At 39.3% G+C, this 23,756-nt stretch overlaps 3 protein-coding genes across 4 annotated transcripts; 1 reads left to right on the forward strand and 2 right to left on the reverse strand.

The window, feature by feature from the left end:
• Positions 1–91: 91 nt before the first annotated feature.
• LOC132784991 (transcription factor castor) lies at positions 92–4,677 on the reverse strand. The gene is given in 8 exon segments (XM_060790938.1): positions 92–942; positions 1,004–1,042; positions 1,044–1,420; positions 1,487–1,862; positions 1,864–2,184; positions 2,957–3,265; positions 3,267–3,779; positions 3,781–4,677. Coding segments are annotated over 8 exon segments (2,448 nt in total). The 5' UTR covers positions 3,913–4,677; the 3' UTR covers positions 92–561.
• LOC132784997 (CCA tRNA nucleotidyltransferase 1, mitochondrial) lies at positions 3,213–23,616 on the reverse strand. 2 transcript variants are annotated; one of them, XM_060790944.1, is made up of 3 exons: positions 22,361–23,616; positions 21,962–22,305; positions 3,213–3,246 (listed from the first exon to the last, which is right to left on the reverse strand). In XM_060790944.1, exons 1-3 carry the CDS (start codon positions 23,495–23,497, stop codon positions 3,228–3,230), a joined length of 1,500 nt encoding a protein of 499 aa, XP_060646927.1. In that variant the 5' UTR covers positions 23,498–23,616; the 3' UTR covers positions 3,213–3,227. The 2 variants fall into 2 exon arrangements, with proteins under 2 accessions (XP_060646927.1, XP_060646928.1); XM_060790945.1 differs by lacking the exon at positions 3,213–3,246 and adding an exon at positions 5,055–5,117 and having other exon boundaries at positions 22,361–23,615.
• Positions 20,768–21,958, forward strand: LOC132784999 (probable RNA methyltransferase CG1239). The gene is made up of 2 exons (XM_060790947.1): positions 20,768–21,714; positions 21,772–21,958. Exons 1-2 carry the CDS (start codon positions 20,863–20,865, stop codon positions 21,934–21,936), a joined length of 1,017 nt encoding a protein of 338 aa, XP_060646930.1. The 5' UTR covers positions 20,768–20,862; the 3' UTR covers positions 21,937–21,958.
• Positions 23,617–23,756: the final 140 nt, after the last annotated feature.

Genomic DNA, 23,756 nt, shown 5'->3' on the forward strand with positions numbered 1-23,756 from the left:
AACTTTTCTGATTATATTATTATTTATTATACTTAGTCTAATGGTAGCTAAATAAAACAATTATAAATTTCATTAGCATATCACAAAGCAATTAAACATATTTATTTGATTATGTAAGAAAAGCTCCTAAGTCATCGTAAACTACAAAACATTTCTTTTGTACAATTGGCATTCTTTTAAACTAAGGAAAACATCACAGTTTTTAGTTAAACTAAATTCAAAATAAGATTTATTTAATTTGTGGTGAAAAGCTGAAATTTTTATTAGGCTAAAAAAAAATGAAAAGGTAAAAACAATTGATAACAAAAGCGAATTCAGCAACATTTTAGTTTGTGGCTCTTTTAAGCCATCTAAAATGCGGCTGAATTGGCTTTTATTTTGGCAAGGATCTGGAACGTCCTGGCCGCGTAACAACAGTGAACCCAAAACCCCTTAGATCTACATCTTTATCTGCCTCTATGTCTCGCAAAGCGTCCAACTCAGTCAGTCTGCTCTATAGGTTATTAACACTAATTAGGTACTATATCTATGTACAACTGTTGAACTGCCGGACGTTCCGATTTACTCCTTGTTCTCGGGTTTAATGTTAAACTCAATCTTTGGCTGTTGCACGCCCGCCGCTGCCGCAGCAGCCGCCGCACTATACGCTGCCAGATTGTTGAGCACGTTCGCGTTCTGTGGCACGGTCAGCATATTGGACGCCGCCGCAGCACCGGGATAGAGATTCTGATAGAAGAGCGGATTTTGCAGCTGAAACATGGCCATGAGATGTGTCAGCTGGAAGTTGGGTGCTGTGGCATCGGCAGAAAAGTTTGGCAACAGACCGGGAAACATGGCAGATCTCAAAGGATTAACATTCGTTGTGAGCTGGGCTGTGGGATTGCTATCGACGTTCTCCAGTTTGACGCGCTTCGCTTCAGACTGTGCATCTGCTGGCAGTGGCTGTAAAGGGATTAACAATCGTTAGTTGGTTTCGGGATTATGTATTCGTGGGGATACTCACAATCATCTTTGGTGGCCGACCGCGCTTGCGGGCCAAAAAAGTGCTCGGCGGAGAGAGAAGACAGCGGTGTGGAGGTGGAACTATTGCTGATCACAGGCTGGCTGACAATTGGTTGTGGTTTTGACAGCGACTGTGGCGTTGTAGCATCCATTGAGTTGCTCTCTTCGGCATCTTCCTGCTTGCACTTGAACTGCTGATACGCCTGCTCGCTGTCCTGGCGATCGTGTTTACGCTTGTGACTGATCATTTGGCTGCTCGAGTGCAGAATGTAGTTGCAATGCTCGCGCACGCAGTGAATGTGATTGCTGACCGTAGAGAACTTGCATCCGTCAAAGGGACACTGCTCCGTTTTGAGGATCTTCTTGAAGCCATCCTGTGTCAGCTGATAGTCCTTTGCATGATATGTCTTGTGTTTGTCTGTAAATACAGAAAAAAAGAAAAGTAAAGTAAATTTAGTCTGGCATTAGTTAAGTTATGACTTACCCATATCAGCCTTGTTCTTGAAGGTGTGATTGCAGCCTTCGCGACAGCAATGATAATGCGATATCTTTTTGCCAAAGAACGGACAATCCTCGATGCGGCAATTCTCATGAGCGCGAAACCGACGGAAACCCTCATTGACAATCTCCGAGTCCTTGCGATGGAAATTCGCATGCATCTGCACATCACTGGTGCTCACATAGACCTTGGGGCAGTGCTCGTAGACACAGTGATAGTGCGTTTGCTTCCAGTTGTATGCACAACCCTCGCCATAGGAGGCTGAACAATCATCACCGGAGGAGAAGCGTGCAAAGCCCAGTTTGAGACTCTCCTTGCGTTTCTTGTGCCACTTCAGATGCCGGATGATGTCATCCTTTTTTGCTCAAGATCTTGCCCTGACACGGTTCATCGTAGCAATGGAAGTGTTCGCGCAATGTCTCCTGACGACACAGCACATTCTCGCACTCCAGATACGAGGAGACCTTGCGCAAATGCTTCAGATTCTCCTCGTTCTGCAGAAAGGCATCCAAACTGGTGGCTGTGGTCAGGCTGACAATGCTCTTGCTCTGCGGCTGATCACTCGAAGCCGGTGGCGTCAGCAGCGAATTGCTTTGACCCAGGGGCGTGCCAAGTGTTGGCTCATTGTCGATGGAGTTAACAACATTGTAAGATGAGTCCGCTGGCTGCTTGACCGGCGTGTACTGCAGAATAAAAGAAAATAAACAAAATAAAATAAGACATGAACAAGTTGAATTTATTTACAAAAAAGTCAGACTGCTTGGTGCCAGCAGCTGCAGCAACATTAAAACAGGGAATTGCCCACGTTTCTGCAGCAGCTGTTTGTTTTCCTTGGAATCAAGATCGTTTGTTTACATTAAACAAGCGAAATTGCGACAAAGTTTCTATCGCTTCACATTTTGTTTAAGCTTTTTTTCTCTCTACATTTTATACTTTTTCCACAAGTGCACAAACCTCTCGAATTTCATGCAGCGTGGGAGTTTGCGGTCAAGCAAATGAACCTTGTTAAATGGTTTTCTAAAATTTGTTTCAGCAGTTTTCGGTTAATTTAAATTGAGAGAAAAGGATTTATAGAAAATCTTGAAAATCTGCAAAAATCGGTTTGTCAATGTGTGAAACATCGTCAAAGTATAAAACCCGAACAAAAATATGCAGTGCTTTTCAAAACTAAATATTCAACAACAATTGGGTTAATGGTCTCCAACGTTCCTTCTTTACCCATAATCAAATCCAATTTTTAAATATCTTGAAATGCAAATTGCAAAACTTTTGAGTGTGTTTTTGAGTTTTAACAGGTTTTTTTGCATTTTTTTAAATTGATGAAAAGTTGTAAAATAATAGTCACGTTTATTATTCTTTAAGAGATGTAACCTTTGAGATAAAGAACTTGAAGTGCAATCGACAATTCCTTAACAAATTTGAGAATATAGCTAAGATTAATAAATCGAGACTTACCATGCTGGGCGAGTCGATGCTGTCGGTGGTGCTCGTACTCTCCAGCTGCTGACCGCCGGACAACAGCAGCAGCTTCTCGGTGCTGGCGCTGTGATCATTGGTGCTGACCAAGCCGACCGAGGAGCTGCAGCTGTTCAAGCTGGACAGCGGCTTCTCATCCTCATCGTCATCATTGAAATCCTGCTCATATTTGACTGTGACTGCCGAAAGATTGCTGCTAGCTGCTACTGTTGCTGCGGTTGTTGTTGCTGCTGCTGTTGCTGCTGCGTCTTCAGTTGGCGTCGACGTCACTGTGGAGGATTGCAAAAAAGTTATTTGTGGTAAATGGCTCGACGTTAGTTTTGAGGGGAGAGCTAGGAAAGGGCTCGAACAGCATTTGCTGTTGTGTGGAGCTTGGAGTGTTAGGTGTTAGTAGAAGATTTGTTGTTGCCGCTGCTGTTGTCAGCAAATGTTGCTGTTGCAGCTGCTGTTGTTGTTGCTGTTGCAGCACATACTGAGCCAGAGGGGAAAGAGTGCCAAGCAACATTTGCGGCAACTGATAGGCAACGTTTGTGTTGAAATTGTTGTTAGGTGTGGTTGTTGGTGTTATGAGTGTGGTTGTAGCTTGTTGTTCATATTGTTGTTGTGTGGATAAAGCATTAAAATTACTATTGGGACTACAACTACGGCTACTACTACAGTTCGTGTTTTGCGAATTTGTTCGTTTAAGCGTTCTCAAATATTGTTGCTGTGGCTGTTGTTGTTGCTGCACATATTGCTGCTCATATGACTGCTCATATTGTGGCTGCTGTTGCAAGCAAGTGCTGCTGCTGATATCCTCTTTTTTGTGTGTAATCAAAAGCCGACAACTGTTGTGGTTGCTGTTGTTGAAACTGTTGCTGTTGCTGCTGCTGTTGTTGCTGTTGCAGCAGGTTCATCATATAAAGCTGCATCATCAATTCCATTTGATTGGCCATTTTTGTGATCACTTTTATATATTTAAAACACAACACAATTTGCAATTTGGAATTTCTATTTTGAAATTCTTTGATTTAAAAAATTCTTGTGGCACAAGATTTTTCACAGTTTTTTTTTCTTTTCTTTTCTTAGCACACCGCACGGAAAACTTTATCTTTTGCTTCGTTTCGTTTTTCTCGTCGGCGCAACACGATCTCAAGACAATTGTGACACGTCTCTGGCGATCCTCGAAGTTCGGCTGCGCAGCTCAAACTGTCTCAACTCTTCCGCGACGACCAGCTAATATAGCAAAAATTACGCAAAAGGTTCTCCAGCGAGCACAGCAACCCTCTCCTAGTAAAAAACCCAATGTTCTCTTAAAAAACTGATCTGTTTTCCTCTCCACTCTCTCGCTCTCGCTCCCTCTCTTAAAAAAGTGATAAACCTTTAAAAAAAGACAAGCGACCTTTTTGGTGGTGACTTCTCACGCACAACCCTTAGTTTCTGTAGCGGACCCGGAAAAATGCTGTGGAAAACGAAAACGTTGCCCAACTTGTTTTGAGTTTTGTTGCCGCATTTTTTGCCCGTTTTTTCGCGTCGACCAATAAAATGCCTTCGTTCATGTAAATTTCAGCAGAAAAGCGAGTTTTTTAGGTAAAAAAATGTCATTGCGAGGACCAACGACTGCTCTGGAATTTCCCCTGTGAAGAGAACAGAATTATGCGAAGTGTAAAGGAATCCCGAGGCGAAAGAGAGAGAACAGAAGATTCCCCTTTTAAAGATAAGGAATATTTAGGCGACTAACTTTAAATAATAATATTAATTCTGATCTTCGAATTTCATAAAAATATTACTAACTGATATTAGATAAGTATATATCTGCAAAAAAATTAAGAATGATGAACCATTCCATACTTTTTTATTCTCTTAAATTCTTGCTCTAAGAACTTGAAATAATTTTCTATCTTTATTTTTAATATACAAATATTTGTATTACATAAACAATATTGAAATTTTAGTATACAACGTGTTAAAATATATGATTGCAATAATATTATAAAAATACTGGAAGCAACTTCCATTTTTAGCCTCTTGACCTACAAATAATTGCACTTAAAAAACAGATATAAGAGAATATGATTTACGTACCTGCTATTGTTAAAGATTTTTTCATTATATTTATGCATATCCAATTTTATTTTAGCATTTATACTATCATTAAGTTCTGAAATGAAATATTAGAAATTAAATATTAATTGATTGTTCTTAACTTTGTTAAATTAACTAAGATAAAAACTATCTAACTATTGATCAGTTAATTAATATTCAATGCTTGCAAATTCTCTTAGAATTTTCTCACACTTTCCAGAGCAAATCTTATTTTAATTGAATAACATTTCCATAGTTTTGATCGACATGGATTTCGGGTCATTGAGCAAATCTCTATGCAAATTTTTCGCGCAATTTAAGAAACATTTGCTTAAGCAATTTCGCGAAAAGATGCCACCAAAAGGCGCGTAGGAATTTCTACAGCTGCAAAATTTTAATAATAATCGAAAGAGGTCCATTCAAATGCAAAAAACTAAAATAAACTATTTTTTGGCGCACAAAATTAAAATTACAAACGAACAAAAAAAAATCTGCATTACAATCGTACAAAAAAACTCAATTAAAAATGCCAGCAAAAATGTTCTAGACCTTTGCAAAAAAAATTTGCATATAAAAAAAACGCTTGCAAAAATGCGAAACAAGAGCAAGAGCAAACCCTTAAAAAAAAACGAAAATAAAAAGGTGCTACGATAGAGGCGACATGTAACATCCGCTGCGCAGGCGCAATGCAAAATTTGCATAAATTATTATTGGAAATTTACATAATTTTGGCACAGGCAGGATCCGAATAAGGACGAGGCAACGGATCAATACCAGCAGCTAAGCAGCCAGTGTTATGCTAATGCGACCTGTGATGGTGATGGTGATGGTGATGGTGTCCTCCTCTCTATGGAGGAGGGTTACTGCGCACGCGCGCCATGTGAAAATTTATGCAAATCAGCAAAAGGAAATGAATGGAAAGCATGAGGCAAATGCAATCCCTTTGCCGAACAAATCGATTGGCGAGAGGGGCGGAAGTCGAACTGCATCGATTGATTTCGTATGCAGATGCAAATGGGTTTGCCAATAGCACAGAGAATACAACCGAGAAGAGGACAGGGTTCTTGCTCTGGTTTGTCACTTGGTTGGCGAATTGAGATTGAAGTGGATTTACCAATTGTTGCCATAATTGAGTGACATGGATAGAAAAAAGTTAGCATATCCCTTCAACTACAACCAGGGCATACTATTGATTACCAAAAAGGTTCCACGCCAAAATGGCAACTGAGCTGGGGAAACGAAGCGAAATCTGCATGAAAATGCGCACAAAGCCCAAGCATAGAATGGAAACAGAATCTAACCTATCCTGAGTTGCTTTGTGCACTCTAACTATGTATAACCCAAGCATTATATAGAATACTTTTCTGTTATTGTGATTTTACTAGAAATTTGCATACGACAATTTCAGATTCAGTTACAAAATGTTTCGAAATGGAAAACTTTTGTATTTTGGCTTTTGTTTGCAAATGGAAGTTATGTCTCTGGAGAGAGATGGAAATAATGAGTGAGTGAGAGCAGTAAAGTCAATCGTAGGATAACAATCGCTTTGCTCATGAAGCGACAATTATTATTTCAGGCTCTACAAATGCGTAACTTGTAGTCCTCATAGTTCTGTCAGATGAGAGAAGAGAATTAGCATTACACTGGAATATCCTTTGGCTGGCAAATTGGCATTGACATATTTAAATTAGAATACAAGTCTCTTTATGGTTTTATGGGAATTTAATTGCTTGCAAAGTCGATCCCACTAGATGCAGAGTAATTGCAGTGAAGATCGACTATTTTAAGTGCAGAAAATAGAGAAGTTGTATCTATCAACGTGAGAAAATCTGAGAGAACATTTAGAACGCATCTTCCTAATTACGGCAATTGCCTGTGGCATCCTTTGTCATTGTCCTTTCCACAATTTATGCTAAAAAGTAAACAAAAAACCGTTTGAATATTCAATCGACGTTGAAGGCACTTTAGTGGGCACCTAAGGACACCCTAAGGATCACGATTGCAATATATGCTGAATATTTTTGGGTGTTTTCTTCCTTTTTTAAGATCCTCATTTTCTTTGTTTTGGGATGCGTTTGGCCGCAGATTTATTGCTTCCACTAAATCTCGACTCAACTTTTACCCCCGATGCATTGAATGGGAAACAGGAAAATGCAGCATGATATTTCAATAAATTCTTGGCATTTATGGCAAATTTTCTTTTAGATATTCGTTGAGCATTTTGTTGTCTTAACTTTGTTGACCCCGGATGCAAATATGGGGTGTCCCTTTTGCATAAATCTGTGAGGCTATCAATGACCACATTGAGTGCTAATAGGATCTTCATTTGGCAGAGTATTGTCAACACATTGTGAGGACGAAGGACTTCAGGCAGATAATGGATGAGTTGCGATTGTCACAGCAAGTCAAATGCAAATGTGTGAAGTGTTCTCAGTTCTTAAATTTTCTTTGCTTTGCATCCCCTTGTCTTAGGGGGAAGGACATTGCTGACCAGTCGAGTGACCAACCCGGCAAAGGACACGCGTCTGAGTCGTTAAATCATTTGATGCTGGTCAAGGAACCAGTTAGCAGTTGGTTGCGCCGCAAGGGGCTGAAGGTGAAGGGTTGTGAACGGTCAGTTAATCAGTTGGTCAGTTTTTTAGCCCGGAAGGTCAATCTGGAATCGGGAATCTGGGTTGCAACACGTGCCCAGCTGGAGGCTGTATCCATCAGATAAGCGAAACGCCATTTTCCAAACTAAAAACGAGATCCTCTGTCTAGCACCCTTTGCTCCTATTTTCATGGCTAGCTCCTGCGAATTTCTTGAGAAATGTCCGTTAATGTGAGAACATGTTTGGGTTCAAGTTTAGTTTGAAGTTCAACAAAATGGCTGACCTCTGAAGCGATCCTGTGTAAGGACACGAAATTGTAGACAAAATGCCAAGATAATTTGAATGCATGACCGCAAGCGTAACCCGTTGGGACCGCCATTGTCCTGCTGTGCTGTGCTGCTCTGCTGTGCTGCTCTGCTGCTGTCCTGTTTCACCGAAAAAGCAACAACTCATGCCCAACTGCCACCCCAAGGAGCAAAGGAAGAGGTAAATGTCAGGACATGTTATCCAACAACTCGTATTCATTCGATGCTTAAACTGATGCTGCCACCGCTTTTGTATTTTCATATTGACCAGATCCCGCAATGGACCCGCCATATGCCATATCCTGCAAAGGGTTCGTCCTTTTTTTTTTTTTGGTTGGCTGTTGACTCAAATTTTCTTCGCGGCCTTTCGGAAAAATATTGCTTAATGGCAGTGTCCAAACCGGTTTCTCGCTTGGTGATTACTTTCATTTGGATTCGCGGCCGTTGGGCCGTGAGTCCGGTCCGGTTTTTAGGCAAGGAAGTCGTCCTTTCGTGCGACCCTTTCCACCTCAACCTCAACCCTTTTGTTCTCGGATGCTCTGAGGATGCGCAAAAGCGAATAAAGTTGCTGCTTTCGGTTCATTGTGTTTTGTGTTCAGATGCCCAAAAGATTTTTATGAGAAATCTTTTTCTCATCTCTTTTTTTTTTTTTTATTTTGTCTTTTCACATCATCAAAGAATAAGACAAGATCTAAATAACCGTTATAATTTACAATCTTTCATCCACTCTGAGCGCACTTAAAATGGCGTCATTAGCCCAGCCCTTTGACCCAATTGACCAGCTCAATTTGTCTAGTAAATGTCCTGCCACGCGTTCCAAAGGATGACCACAGCAAATGACCATTTAACACCTTTCGAAAAACCTGTTTGACTGCTTGACCAGCGCAAGGATGTTAGAAAGGTTCGACGCGTGCCTTCAATATATCCTTAAAGGATAAACGAGCACGAGCTGACCATTGGTCAAACAGCGTTTACCTGACACAACCCTGCAGGACCAAGCCTATCCTTGCAGTTAATCTGTGACTTTACGCTTGTGTCTTTGTTGTAAGAAAAGGATGAACGCGTGTCCTTTAAGCAAAATTAAGATCTTATTAACATTCGTTATCCCTATCAACATTCATAAGCAAGGACAATACAATCATGCCATGGCATTCGCCAGGGGTCAATGTTGTTGACCAAATCAAATACTCAATGCAGTTTAATGCAAAATTTGCCAGAATCTATTGAAAAATCTCTACACTCAAACTGTGCATTTTCCTATTTCCCATTCAATGCATCGGGGGTAAAAGTTGAGTCGAGATTTAGTAGAGGCAATAAATCTGCGGCCAAACGCATCCCAAAACAAAGAAAATGAGGATCTTAAAAAAGGAAGAAAATACCCAAAAATCTTCCAATAGAGATCCTTAGGGTGTCCCATGCCCTCTGAAGCGCCTTCGACGTCGATTGAATATTCAAACGGTTTTTGTTTACTTTTTAGCATAAATTGTGGAAAGGACAATGACAAAGGATGCCAAAGGCAATTGACGTAATTAGGAAGATGCGTTCTAAGTATTCTCTCAGATTTTCTCACGTTGATAGATACAACTTCTCTATTTTCTGAACTTAAAATAGTCGATCTTCACTGAAACCAGTCTGCATCTAGTGGGATCAACTTAGCCAGCAATTAAATTCCCATAAAACCATAAAGAGACTTGTATTCTAATTTAAATATGTCAATGCCAATTTGCCAGCCAAAGGATATTCCAGTGTAATGCTAATTCTCTTCTCTCATCTGACAGAACTATGAGGACTACAAGTTACGCATTTGTAGAGCCTGAAATAATAATTGTCGCTTCATGAGCAAAGTGATTGTTATCCTACGATTGACTTTACTGCTCTCACTCACTCATTTATTCTGTCTCTCTCCAGAGAAATAACTTCCATTCGCAAACAAAAGCCAAAATACAAAAGTTTTCCATTTCGAAACATTTTGTAACTGAATCTGAAATTGTCGTATGCAAATTTCGAGTAAAATCACAATAACAGAAAAGTATTCTATATAATGCTTGGGTTATACATAGTTAGAGTGCACAAAGCATATCAGGATAGGTTAGATTCTGTTTCCATTCTATGCTTGGGCTTTGTGCGCATTTTCATGCAGATTTCGCTTCGTTGCCATTTTGGCTTGGAACCTTTTTGGTAATCAATAGCAAGAGTATCCTTTGGTACATATACATATATGGAGGAACATTCTAACTTTGTCTATCCATGTCACTCAATTATAGCAACAATTGGTAAATCCACTTCAGTCTCGATTTGCCAACCAAGTGACAAACCAGAGCTCGGCCTCGTTTCTCATTCCATTCGCAAAGCGACTTTCATCCACATTCAAAATCAATCGATGTTCGCCCCTTGCCAATCGATTTGCTAGGCAAGGGATATCCTTGCCGTTGATATCCTTTAGCTAATTTGCATAAATTTGCACATGGCGCGCGTGCGCTGTTCCTCCTCCGGTGTAACGTTCCTCCTCCTCCTCGTCGTCGTCGTCGGTTTATGTCGCAGGTCGATTAGCATAACACTGGTTGGGATATGCAGCATATCCTGGATATCCTCGCCTGGGTGTCTGTGCCAAAATTATGCAAATATTTGTTTAAATGCGTTTTAGGCATCAGGTCCTTATGGCGAAAATTAACATAATTTATTAATGGTATACCCGATTAGAGAAGAGATGGAGACGCGGAGGGTAGCAAAGAAAATAGACGTTATTTTTTTGCCAATTGATTTTTCGTAAAGCAGCTGGATTTTCTTTCGATTTAATGAAGTTTTGGTAAAAAAAATTAATAGTGAAAATTTTCGTATCAATTGTCGCAAAATTCGTAACAATTTTCACGCATTTCAACAAAAACAAACGCCGAAAACTTGGCCAAAATAATTTATCATAAATATTTGCCTTTTCAGCGAGTGTCCTTCAGTTTGATTGATGATCCTTATGAGTAAATGAAAGTTGCACAGCATTTCCTTGAGCGATCATTAAGGAAGACTCAAGTTACGATTGCAGCACGATTTTCTCACGATTTTCTTGAGGAGGTTTTTTGTGCAATTTTCGCTTTAGGGATGCCAAACTAATGACAATATTAAAATTAATGATAGTTTGCAATGATATAAGATACTTTCGTATCCTGCAAATATTTACCCTTTTTTTGGATAAAATGTTGCTAAAATTATCGGAAAACTGTCGTCGCAGGTAAAACTAATGGAAAGTTAAAAAAAGGGTTGATGTTTGAAGCAAATTTTAGAGAGTTTTTGCAACCCTTGGCGAAAATGTATTTCACTTCAGGTCAGCTGGCAAAGTTCCCTGAACTTTGGCGCAAAACAGCAAAAAATGTGAAAGGAAAATATGAAATTATAATCTTATTACATCGTCACAACAAAACGAAACGCGGCGCCCCATCGCCATCCTTGGCAACCTTTATTAAGTTTTTTTTTTCGTTCTATCCTTTTTTGGTTTTCTGTTGATCATCTTCAGCTGCCATTTCGAGGCAAGATCCTTTTGCCTGCGAACTGCGAGCTGAGATGCTGAGATGCGGAGATACGCGTATGCCAAGAATCGTCCTCAATTTTTACTCGTTTTACTCGCTTACAACGCAATCCTTTCAGCTACGCAGACACATACACTCACACGTAGATGAAATACGCACACAAACAAACGTGTCCTTACAAAAAGGATTACGCAGCATGCTTAGACAAATACAGCGTAGGGTAACACATCTTGTTAGGGAATTGAGGGTGGATTGATTTCCTCTTTCTTTTTCTTTTATTTTTTTGGGCTATTTTCTATACGAATATCTTGTTTTGTTGGAAAAATCTTTGACGCAGTTTTGGCAGTTGCGCAATGAGGCGTAGAACGCCGACACAACCAAAACTATTTGCCACAAGGATGCTGCAGGATATCATGATCGAAGCACGTTTAACCACACAACTATTTCGATTACAGCTTGCTTGAGTTATTGTCAAAGCAGTTGGCAATAGATTGGATTTATTAGCAAAGACAAAAACTGCACATTCACAAAAAAGGGAAACTAAGATGAATAAATTCCTTGACTTTCCTTTAAATAATTGGCAATCACCCGTAGTAATGGATACCATCTTATATATAATATCAATTTTATTTATAACTTATGTATAATATAAGCGGAAGTCATTAAAGTTATTAAAAGAAGAGCGTTCTTATAGCACATTTCATATTACAATCTTGTAAACAGATTCTGAACAACAGAAATTTATCTCTAAAATATCTCTCTCTTTTTCCTCTTCCACTAAACACTTTCTTAAACGAATGCAAATCGCTTAAATATCGCACATCCTTGTTGACCTTACACTGTCAACACAACTCATTAGTACTCAATCAATGCGTGTCCTTTGCTCGCACTCGTGTCGCTTCATTGCCAATGTCCTGGACAGCAGCTGTTTGCTAATGACTTTGCACAATTTATGCAAATTGAGTGTCAAATCGGGGCGTTACAGTGGCTGTCAAAAGTCTGACACGTTATACGGCAATTAAACGGCTTGTTAGTTGTGTGCCCAAAGTTTTTGCCACACAAATTCAAGTATTTGCGAGTCGATTACTTTGCTTTAAAAGGAGCTGGTTAAATATAATAAAAGACATGCCGAAAAAGACTCATTCTAATTAATATAATAAAGGAAAGTTCGTGGCTTAGTTAAAACAGAACAGATTGAATATAATAAAAGCAATGCCTTTAAAAAATTCTCTAAGTAAACATCAAATTAAGATCAGAAATTTGACGATCTATACAAATTCTTTAAAGGTTCGCAGCACATTCCTTTCTAAGTGAAAGGCTCAACTGATATGGATTTCAAGTTCTTTCGATTAAAATCATTTTCTTGATTAATTTTACTCTGTTGTTTGAGGAGACTTGCAACCTAAGCAAACATCATCGAAGCATTGGCAAATGCCAACTTTGATTTATATTTGTTTGGACATTCAAGCATAAGAATTGCACAAGAGCATAAGAAAAGGTATTTCGGAACAACCCCTAGTGTAGGGTTTGCAATTTCGCCTCAACGGAAATTAAAGAAAAATAGCGAATAAAAAAAGGACGAAATGTAACGCAAGCAGTCGAGCATAAGGACACTTTTGCCACAGCTTAGTGCAGCCGGCCAAGGTCAGGGTCCATTAGGTTAAATGATATTGATGATGATGATGATCAGCTGGCCGCTGCTGCATTGATCTCTCTCCTCTCTTCTCTTTGGGGTTGCTATCTAACGTCTTGCCTGGGAAATTTCTGCATTTTTTGGCACATTTATTGAGCTGTTTATATATTCGACTTGGTTTCGCGTCTCTTAATAAAGCAATTAATAGGATTATTTATGCAAGGACCACAGTGAGTCGGAAGTATGTTGACAGCGAGCTGGCCAGCGAGGTCAAGTTACGTTGGTCATTTCGTTCGTGACGAATTTATGAGACATCAGCTTAAGGGAAAACTCTCAGTAAACTAACTAAAAAAGAAAATTCTCTATATAGAAATTGTTCACAGTTTGTAATGTGAGTCGTGTCGTTGTGTGATTGATGAATCGCTCGACAAGTTTCCGCTTTCTTTTTTCTTCGACACTTTCTTAGCGCCAAACTATCGATCATTTATCAAGGGGTTGGGCATCATTTTTGCTGTGAAAAATCTCCGATTTCAGTCTAAGGAAAATCGTGAAAAAAGGATACAATTTTATAGCAAAATCCTTTAACGGAAATCAATGACAAATGCCGTCTTAATGACGTCAGCTGCTGCAGAAATTTGGCACTGCGAGATTTATGTGAAAGTTGCCTCGCCTCATCTTGCCTTATGCCTTATCCTTTTGCTAGCTTCTCTACTCCTTAAAAGGGTTGCGCACATATGCAATTTTCCTTTTACGGTTATGCAAAAAGTGTTTTACGGTTTTCTGCCTGTCTGAGCAAAAGGGTGCATAGTGCAATTTTCGTTTTCTTTTTTTTTCGATTTTCTGCAATTTCCGTTCCAGCATCAAAATTCATAATCCTTTTTTTCCTTCCTCAACAGCAGAGTGAAGAGGACTCTCTGTTGCCATTTCACTGACATTCGATATTGCAAATTGCATAAACAACAACAAGCTTGGGAAATTAATAAATTGGCGATTTGCCTGCGCACTTATTTGCGAAAAAGGGTTGCAGCAGCAGTTTCCCATTTTCCATTTGCTATTTGAATTTCTTTCATTCTCGATTTCTATTCATGCTTGGCAATTCTTTAAGAGTCTCGAGATTGCCGAGATAATGGCTTGAGAAAATTGCGCACCAAGATTGGGAAAATTGATTAAAATTCCAAGCAAAGAGAGCATGGAAATTCAGAGCACTATATATGAATGGATATGAGTTGCCAAACAACTAAATTAAAGCGAATGGGAATTGGCTAAAGAAAATAAAAAAATCAGTAAGAAAAATAAACCTAAAATACCATAATAAATACCACTAAAAAACTGATTTATAAGATGATTAAAATGGAGTCTACATTAACTCTAAAATTTCTTTATTAATGCTCTAAAAATGACAACATTAAACCGAAATATATTAAAGCATTAAACAAAATTAAAAGAAATGATAATTTTCTAAAAAAAATCAGTCAAAAAAATGAATCTAAAATGTCATAATATATAACGCTAAAGAACTGAATTACTGGACGATTAAATAGGAGTGAAAATGCATTTAATTAAGCATAAAGCAAGCTCTAAAAATGTCAACATTAAACCACAATATATTAAATCAACAACACGCAAAGCAATTAAATCATTTAATTAATAATTCCTGTCAATTCCCATTTGAACTCCAATTTAATTAGTTAATTGCAAAGATAAATTGAATCAAAATTCCCACTAATAACGCCTCTCACTCACTCAGTCAGGTTGAACTAAGCCAACTTGCCTGCACATTCAATTCATATGACTTAATCCTGCATTAATGCAAATCTCGCAATGGGAAAATGCTCAACCCTGTGCAAAACAATATTTGCACATTTCCAATCAACTTCACACAAACATCAATAAATTGAATTGCATGAATATTTAATCAGAATCAATTAAGTAACCCAAAGAAGACACACAAATGCCTGCCGTAAGGGACACGGTCTTGGCCCAACTTCTGCTATTGGCACTTGAGGGAAATTAACATTTAACACGGTTAATGCCAAACAACAAAACATCAAAATCAAATCAAGGACCAAGAAGCCGCTCAAGACGGAGTCGGAGTCGAAGTCGGAAGCGAAGTCGAATCGCACCAAGAAATTTGCATAACATTGGCACAAGTCAAAAATGTGGCACATCCCTTTACCCAGTTTTAGGCAACAGGACTTTCTTCATAGGGCGCAAGGCAACAGGACACCCGCTTAATTGAAAATGCAAAAAATATGCAAATTCAGCGAGCACTTTCGGTTTGCATAATCATTTCTCGGTTACATTTATTCTCCTTGCGAATTTTCCAAAAGGCCTAGCCAGTGGAAATCTGTGAAAATTTATGCAATTCTATTTCGCAGTTGTTCATTATGGTTTTAATATTGCTTTTTCTTCCATGCAGTTGATTGCAATCAGTGTGAGAAATGCATTTAAAATATGTGCAGCAAGTTTTGTGCCCATGAGAAACTATTAAAATTTCAGTTGCTCGGAGAATTTATGTTTTAAAATTCAATTCAGAGACGTGAGAAAGAATTTAAGATGCTCGGGAACTGGTTTTAATGAAAATTTAAATTTGATATTCTTTAATGTCAGAAAGATTTAAAATATTTAAAATTACTATAGTAATTTCTTTTTGTAAGCCAAGAAAAAATATGTATTTTGTTGTTTAATTTACAAATTTAAATTGTAGTTGGAATATAAATTTTAGACAACATTTAAAAAATGATCTATGAAAATATTTCAAAAAATTCAAATTGTAGTTAGAATTTATTGTTTAGAAAACCCATAAAAAATGATATATGAAAATGTTTCCTATTATTCCCAATACAAATTTTTCGCATATGAGTTTTCCCTAACTTTATGAAGTTAGATGGCATTTCTATAACTACTTTACGCACAAGATCATTAATTTCATGACCAACTTAAGACTTTTTCAATTTCACTGAAAGGTAAGATCATGAAACTCGACAAAATGATTGATTGATTATAAATGGATACAAAAGCAAAATCGTTTTTTTGAAAATGCCAAATTTAACTCCATCTTTATTTTTGCAATTGCAAAAAAATTGTTTAAGAGCGTGTTGAGTGCTCTCTTGGAAAATTAAAATCTCTTTTTCTCTCTCCCACTGTGCGAGTTTCTCTTTGGCTTTGTGAAATTCTGCGGGCATCGGGACGAAGGTCAGCAAAATTTTGTTGGGTAGACGTAACGCTTTTATGTGTACTATATGTTGTGTCCTAAACAATTGAACGGGCTGTCAAGCAAGCAAAAACGAGGCACAGCATCAGCAGCAGGATCCTTTTGTATTTCTATGATTTTTTGCTACCCCTTTCCATGTGCGTTTAGGAGAGAGAGAGAAAGACAAGCGAAACCATTGCCAAAATGTAGCATTTATAAAAATTTCAAATCACAAATAAAAGCTGACAAAAAAAGGGTTGATAAAGGATAAAGAATAAATGGCAAAGCCAAGGTCCAGCGGGTTGAGCGGGATGCTGCGAGGTGCTGAGATGGAAGCACAGAGATGCGCCTAGCAATACAATTCTGAAATTAAAAAATAAAAACAAAACAGATATCGCTGGTCAACTCAACGCTGACCAGCGGCAACTTCTCAATCAGCCGCACGTGCCACATGCCACATGCCACATGCTGCATGCCACAGTCGCAGTGGCGAAGCATGTGCTGACAGCAGCTAAAAAACCCGTTAGGAGCGTGCGTCGTGGTCAATTGGTCAGTTGGGCCACTTAAGGGGTTAACTTGACTGGACACGCGTCACAACAGAAACAACCCAAAACAATCCAAATAAATAAATACGAAATTTACATAAATACAACAACGGACACACACAATGAAAAGCAGTTTTCCAGTTTTTCACGCTGAAAGTGAGCACAAATTGTTATTGTGGTCAAGGGTAAACCATAAAGAGATTTGGAAAACGAGTTTTTCACCGGGAAAACCGATACAAGTGCAACACAAAGCAACAGCTTGACCAACAACCACTTGAGCTCTTAATTAAACTGTTAAGCTTTTGATAATGAAATATTAAATTAAAAATCAGAGAATGTGTGTATCAAATTTCCACGATGGTGGAAAACTTTGCGAGTGCAAAAAGAGAAAACTCGGAAGGATTTGCAGACTTAACCCCATGACTGGAAATTCTATACAGCCATCGATCAAGAGCGCGCGCAGTTTCCGCAAATATTGCAACAAGAGGAACGAGGAAAATGTGAAAAAAATTCCCACAGTGCAAAAATGCGGATTACAATCGTCTTGGCAAAGAAATTTACGAGCGATCAAATAACCGAAACTTCGTCAGGTATCAAAGGGTGCAAATAAAAATGAAATTGCAAGAGCTCAGAGGTCCTTGATATGCTCCTCGCTGCTGGCCCCGACGGCCAAGGGTTCAAATGTGTCACGTCTTATGATGTCACTTTTGCAAACAGCGCCGAAGACCAAAAGTAGAGCCAACCCCAAGCACAGATAGTCATCATCATCATCATCATCATCGTCATCTTCCTCGTTTCTCGATCTGATGCCGATCGGGTTCACAGTAAATTACGCACAGAGGTGAAATGCAAACAATAAGAAACGTCTGCTCCTTTGACGTCCTTTTTTGGCAACCCTTCTTCTTTAACATTTTTCCTTTACAATTTTCCCTTTTTTTTTTGTGACGAATTTAATGATTTTTGCCTCAAAACTGAAGCGATTTTTCATTGACCCGACTCGGGGTTGGTTCAGAGTTCGTCTTGGGGTTTCCTTTCGAATGTTATGCCAGCTTGAACTGCTGCATTGCAATCCATTCAACCGTTCACGTCCAGACTGCGGCTTAGCAAGCTGAATAGACTCGACTCGGCCTCTGGCCTCAGTGCTTGCTTGGTTTTCTGGGTCAATGTCGCATTAAGCCTGAATTTATGGCCTCTAAGTGCCAATAGTCATGCAGATTAATGGGCCAAGGGCAGCGGTAATGTGCCCAAGACGTTACGCCTTATTTTCGCATTCATAAACCATTGGCAAAAGAAAAAGACGATGTCAGATAAGAATACAAAATAAGAATGCTTAAATATGTCTCTGAAAACATCTCGACTAAAACATTTCGCGTTAGTAGAATCTAAAAATTAAACAAGAGTATCAAATTTCAAGTCTTACAGTACTAAATGAAGTGTCTTACTATTAGAAAATAGTTAATTTCAAATAAAAAAAAAAGTTTGATTTCCTTTCTGGCTAGAAACTAAACTAAAGGTTCTTTTAGAATTGGGAATTTACATTAAAATTATATAAATTAGTAGTTGAAATTATATAATTCCTATAAAATTGGTCAAAACTTAAATCTGACAATTTCGACAACTTGGAAAACAGTTTCATTTATTTAAAAGAACATGCATTTTAAAGCAACTTATTACATGATCATAAACTAATTTAGGATCGTTTAAATGATCCAAGTTTTTTACTATAGAATTTATTCCAATTTCCCCATTACAAAATAGAATATAATCCGCCGTAAAAAGGTGCCACAATATCAGGAAAATTTAATTAGAAAATTTCGAGTTAACTGCGAGTGTAAAAAACATAAAAAAAAACTACTGAATAGAAAATAGAGAGCGGACCTTTCACACGAATACTGCACATGAGCGTTGGTTGTTTAGCTACAACGACGACAACAACAACAAATAGAGCATCGCTCCTGGTAACCTTAGTTCAAAATAATTTGAAGCTTGATTTGTATGCATATTACGCGAGAGAGAGACAGAAGTAGAGATGTAGATAGAGCGAGCAACACGCTGACCCAAAATTATAAAGTTACAATAATGCAACCCTTTTAGATTGTATTTACCCCCTCGATGGAATAAAAGCAAACGATTGAGTTACACATGGACCAAAGTATGGACCATGGCGATGGCCAGACGAGGATCGACCCCTGGACAGCAGCAACAGCAACCAGCTCGATGCACGTTGTCAACATTGCGCTGGGCTTGTTAGCTGTGACGCCTTTTTTTCCAAGGGTTGTATCGAGTGGTGTGTGTGTTGTTGTGTTGTGTACGTTCGTATGCAAATTTTGATGGTAACCAAAGGATTTGACCAAACAAATCCTTTCTAATTTTATTCAGACTAGGCGCGCCTGTGCAGCAGATTAAAAGGCCGGACGCTGCGCAGCTTTTACGGCTGCAAACGTTAAACGGGTTTTGAATTTCATATGCCACATGATGCATGTTGAAAGTCCCCGTGCGTGACCCATCTAACCATCCTTCCATCCATCCATCCATCAGTGCGACGGACGCGCGGAAGCTGCAGCGCAATCGCAATGGAAACTACAAGTCATTTGAAGTTTTAATAGATGTTGCATCCTTTTTTTTTTTGTTTAATTTTTATATAGACAAAAGGCAAAATAACATAGGGAAAAAGAAACTGGTTTCCAATTGTGCGCATTTGGTCGAGGAGTCGCGGTCCATACTCGATGGTCCAGAGCTCAACGTCCAGATCTCAACCCTTTTTTTGGTGTTGCATCGAATGAAATTTTATTCAAATTTTATGCCTTGCACGTCGTGCAAGTTTTTCCACGGGAAATGTCTCTTACCTTCAACTTTCTTCTTGTTTAAGATTTTCTTTTTTTTTTTTTTGAGGACCTTTAGCAAGATTTTTGTCAAATTTATCTCTTGCCGCTTAATGATCACTTTGCAGCATTGTGTTTTGAGAGTTTTATGAGAACTTTTTGAGGCGTTTGTTTGGGAAAATAAAAAGGGTTTTTGATAGTATCATAAATTATATATGAAATCCATGAATTATTGACTATTCGTTTTGAAAATGACAATATAAAAGACTAAAATTTCAATTGTATGCGAACAAAATGCAATTTTAAATTTTATAAAACATTAATTAATCCTGCACCTACATCTGACTGAACCCTTTAAATCTGTGTTCGAAACTTGCCACGCGTCGGTCACTCAATGCAAATTCAACCCCCTGGACAACCCTTCAACTGACCACACACACACACACGCACACTCTAGACTCTCTCTAACACGTCGTAACAATATTGGCATAATTTGTAGAGACTGCAGTCCCGTTCCATTCCCTTTCCGCAAAGGGGTCAACGAGCACGGCACAAGCTCTCTTCATCTAGTGGTTTCGCATTTCAAATAGTCGTCGAAACGTTTAACGGACGTCTATGACAATGGCTGGAATTTAATACAGCCAATACGCACAATACTTATACGTATTATTCTTCCATTAGTTGTGTTTTGTTATGCAAATTGTGCGAATTAAATGAGCCACCAACAACTGGAACAGTTACAGCAGTAGGATGACATAAAACACCACAAAATCAATATAAAATTTACAGCCGCATTGCATTGATTTTATGTTTGTTCAAATGGGGGATGCTTATATAAAATAAATTTGCATAGGGCATTATTTCAACAAAATATTTTATTAGATTACTATCTGAGTATTTTTTGATTTAGCATTTTTTTTATGCAATCATTTTACCTTTAAATAAATTTATTTTTCAAACAAGTTTAAAAATCCCGCCCTCTTAACGGTTGATGAATCGGTTAAAACGGTTTAACAGAACAAATGTAACATAATGCTCACTCCTCACTTAACATCATGAGTATCATTGCCGCACATAGCTGTAAAATGTTAAATGCCACTCGACTGTTACACTTTCCAACACTGACACAACAGACACAGTTCTTGCCGCTAATTTTTGTGTTTATGTGAGGTTTTTTGGTGCTCAAACGTTTACCAACGTTTTAAAATATAATAATGGATGTGGAAAATAATAATAACACAATAGTACCTGCCATCAAGCAGACACAGTTCGCTGAGAAACGCAAAGTAATTAGCGAGGAGAATGAAGACAACCAAATCAAAAGGCTGAAGCACAATGCAATCGAGTTCACAACAACTGAAACAACAGTGGACGCCACACAACACGTGCCTGGTGAGGACAGCCCTAAACAAGTCGTCCAGCGTCCGCCCGCCCAGAGTCCAAAGAAGCGTCTGCAACTAGACAATAAAAAAGTTGGAGCCCATAACAACAGCAACAACAATCACAAGCCGAAGCAGAACAAAAATGAAACATTCATGTATGGCAACTACAAACAGTATTATGGAAAGCGCATTCTGGACAAGGACTTTCATGACATACGCCTGGATGTGTTTGCCACACAACCGCAACTGTTTCGCGACAAACAGCTGCTGGACATTGGTTGCAACTCGGGCCATTTGTCCATACAGATTGTCAAGCAGTTCGAGGCCAAAAGCCTTGTAGGCCTAGACATCGATCGCAGTCTGACGCACGATGCCCAAATGGCCATAGTGAACATTAAGCGTGCCAGCAACTTATCTGCCGCAGCTGCAGCCGGCAATTTTCCGTACAATGTGAAGTTTGTGCACGGCAATTATGTGCTCGAGGATGATGTCCTGCTCGAGATCGAACGTCCGCAATATGATGTGATCTTGTGCCTATCGGTGACCAAGTGGATACATTTGAATTTCTGTGATGCAGGCCTGAAGCAGGCATTCCGGCGCATGTTTCTGCAGCTGAGGCCTGGCGGCAAGCTGGTATTGGAGCCGCAATCTTTTGACACCTACAAGCGTCGCAAGAAACTCACAGTAAGTAGAGGACATTAACCCAATAAGTAGCACAACTAATAAACCTTCTATTTACAGGACAAAATACGTGAGAACTACAATAGCATCCAGTTCAAACCGGAAGATTTCACAGCTTATTTGCTGGGAGCTGAAGTGGGATTCGCCAGCATGGAACTGATGGGACAGCCTGAGCATTGTAACGCTGGCTTTAAACGCCCCATACAGATCTTTAGCAAAAACTAAAATGAATAAAAGAAAGGAGACTTACTGAGAGCGTGGCTTTTTATTTGGTGTACAAGGCGACGACTTTTGCAGCATCTCCAATATTGTCGGCAACTTTTCCAGCAATTCATCCGCCGTCAGCTTAAAATCACTGTCTGCCCACAGCAGACGCAACTCAGCAATCACTTGGCCCACTTTCTTGCCCACCAGGCCGTGACTCTTGAGCGTATTCCCATTGATGGGGAAGTTGGGCGTCTCCCAAGCCTTTAGCTGATTGTAGAGCTCCAACTTGTTGGTATACTTCAGCAGCTGCTCAACGAAATCCCGTTTAGCATACGGTTGCAGACACAGCTTTTGATAGTCACGCAGACAAACGTACTCCACATCAACCTGGCAAAATTAATCGACTTCAGTTTACTATTAAATAAAGAGTTATACAACTTACTCGCTGACGCTGCTGTGTGATGAACAGCGCCAGATCACGTTCGTGGGCGGACAGCTTCAAACGTTCGTGCATTTTTATAGCATCCTCGGAGCTATTGAGCAAGCCTATCAGATACAATATGGGATAATGCGGCTGTTCGAAATGCTTTAAATCGCTGCAAAGACGCTTAAACTCAGTGAGATCTGGCTCAGCCGGCAGCCCGCAATGCGCAGTCAAGTCACACTTATACATCTCCAGCACTAGCTCACAGCCAAAGTTGCCGACCACAATCTTCTGCAGCTCGGCCCAAATGCGTTCGCCACTAATCCGTGCCAAACCCTCAGCATTCGCTTTTATGGCTGCCAATGTTACGGCATCGTGGGTATCTGCAACGGGTACAATCCTGCCATAGAAGCGAAAGTAGCGTAGAATGCGTAGGTAATCTTCCTTGATCCGCACATCCGCGTCGCCAACAAAAACAATGCGACGCTTCTGCAGATCATCGTAACCATAGAAATAGTCGTATACGGTGCCATCGAAGCCCAGGAACATGGAGTTTATCGTCAGATCACGACGATTCGCATCCAGTTGCCAGTCGGTGGTGAACATCACATCCGCATGGCGCCCATCGGTGCGCACATCAATGCGGAGCGTGGTCACCTCGAAGTTTTCCTTGTTGTTAATGCGTGGCGTTATTGTGCCATGCTTTTCGCCTTTGGCGTTTATCATGCGCACCTCCTCCTTCGTAAACATCTCCTTCATCTGTTCAGGCGTTGCTGTAGTTGCCAAATCCACATCCTTGGGCTTTATGCTCATTAGAATGTCACGCACAGCACCGCCAGCAATGCGCAGCTCATAGTCGTACTTCTTAAAGAGTGCCACAAGTTCTTCCAGTTCCGGCGTGAAAATGCTATGGAACTCGGCACTGTCGACCTTCGTGAAAGCGGGGTTCTCACGCATCCTGGGCGGCTTACCAAGCTGTTTGACGATGTCCTCTAAAAGTTCACTTTCTTGTGATGGCTTGGCGATTTTCGGTGGCGAAGGCATACGGCTGGGAAAAGTTGTTAATAAACGAATGTGCAGATGAAAATTGCCGACAGTCGATGCTGTAGCACGTGGTGAGGTTAGAATCTTGGTAATACAACGCAAACCATGCATTTGAAAGAACTGAAAAGCCCGCAAAACTTATTTCGGTTGTAATGAAATGAAACAAGCCATCTTAAAGATGGTATTATAAAGATATCGATATTTGGAACGAATTTTAAGTAACTATTTATGAAGTCAGATGTGAAGCTTTAACGGAGTCAAATATTATAAACTCAGTATTTCAAATTATTTATTATTAAATAAACTATACTTCTATATAAATTCACACCTTCTTATAATATAAAAATGTTTTTTTAAGCCAGATTTTTAG

This window comes from Drosophila nasuta, chromosome 2R (assembly GCF_023558535.2).
Source record: "Drosophila nasuta strain 15112-1781.00 chromosome 2R, ASM2355853v1, whole genome shotgun sequence".
Taxonomy (NCBI): Eukaryota; Metazoa; Arthropoda; class Insecta; order Diptera; family Drosophilidae; genus Drosophila; species Drosophila nasuta.

Bases quoted from the DNA above. Each gene is read 5' to 3' on its own strand.
- LOC132784999 (XM_060790947.1), top strand. From the start codon at position 20,863: ATGGATGTGGAAAATAATAATAACACAATAGTACCTGCCATCAAGCAG. The intron at 21,715-21,771 runs GTAAGTAGAGGA...TTCTATTTACAG, and splicing joins AGCGTCGCAAGAAACTCACA to GACAAAATACGTGAGAACTA.
- LOC132784997 (XM_060790944.1), bottom strand. From the start codon at position 23,497: ATGCATGGTTTGCGTTGTATTACCAAGATTCTAACCTCACCACGTGCT. The intron at 22,306-22,360 runs GTAAGTTGTATA...TAATTTTGCCAG, and splicing joins TCACACAGCAGCGTCAGCGA to GTTGATGTGGAGTACGTTTG.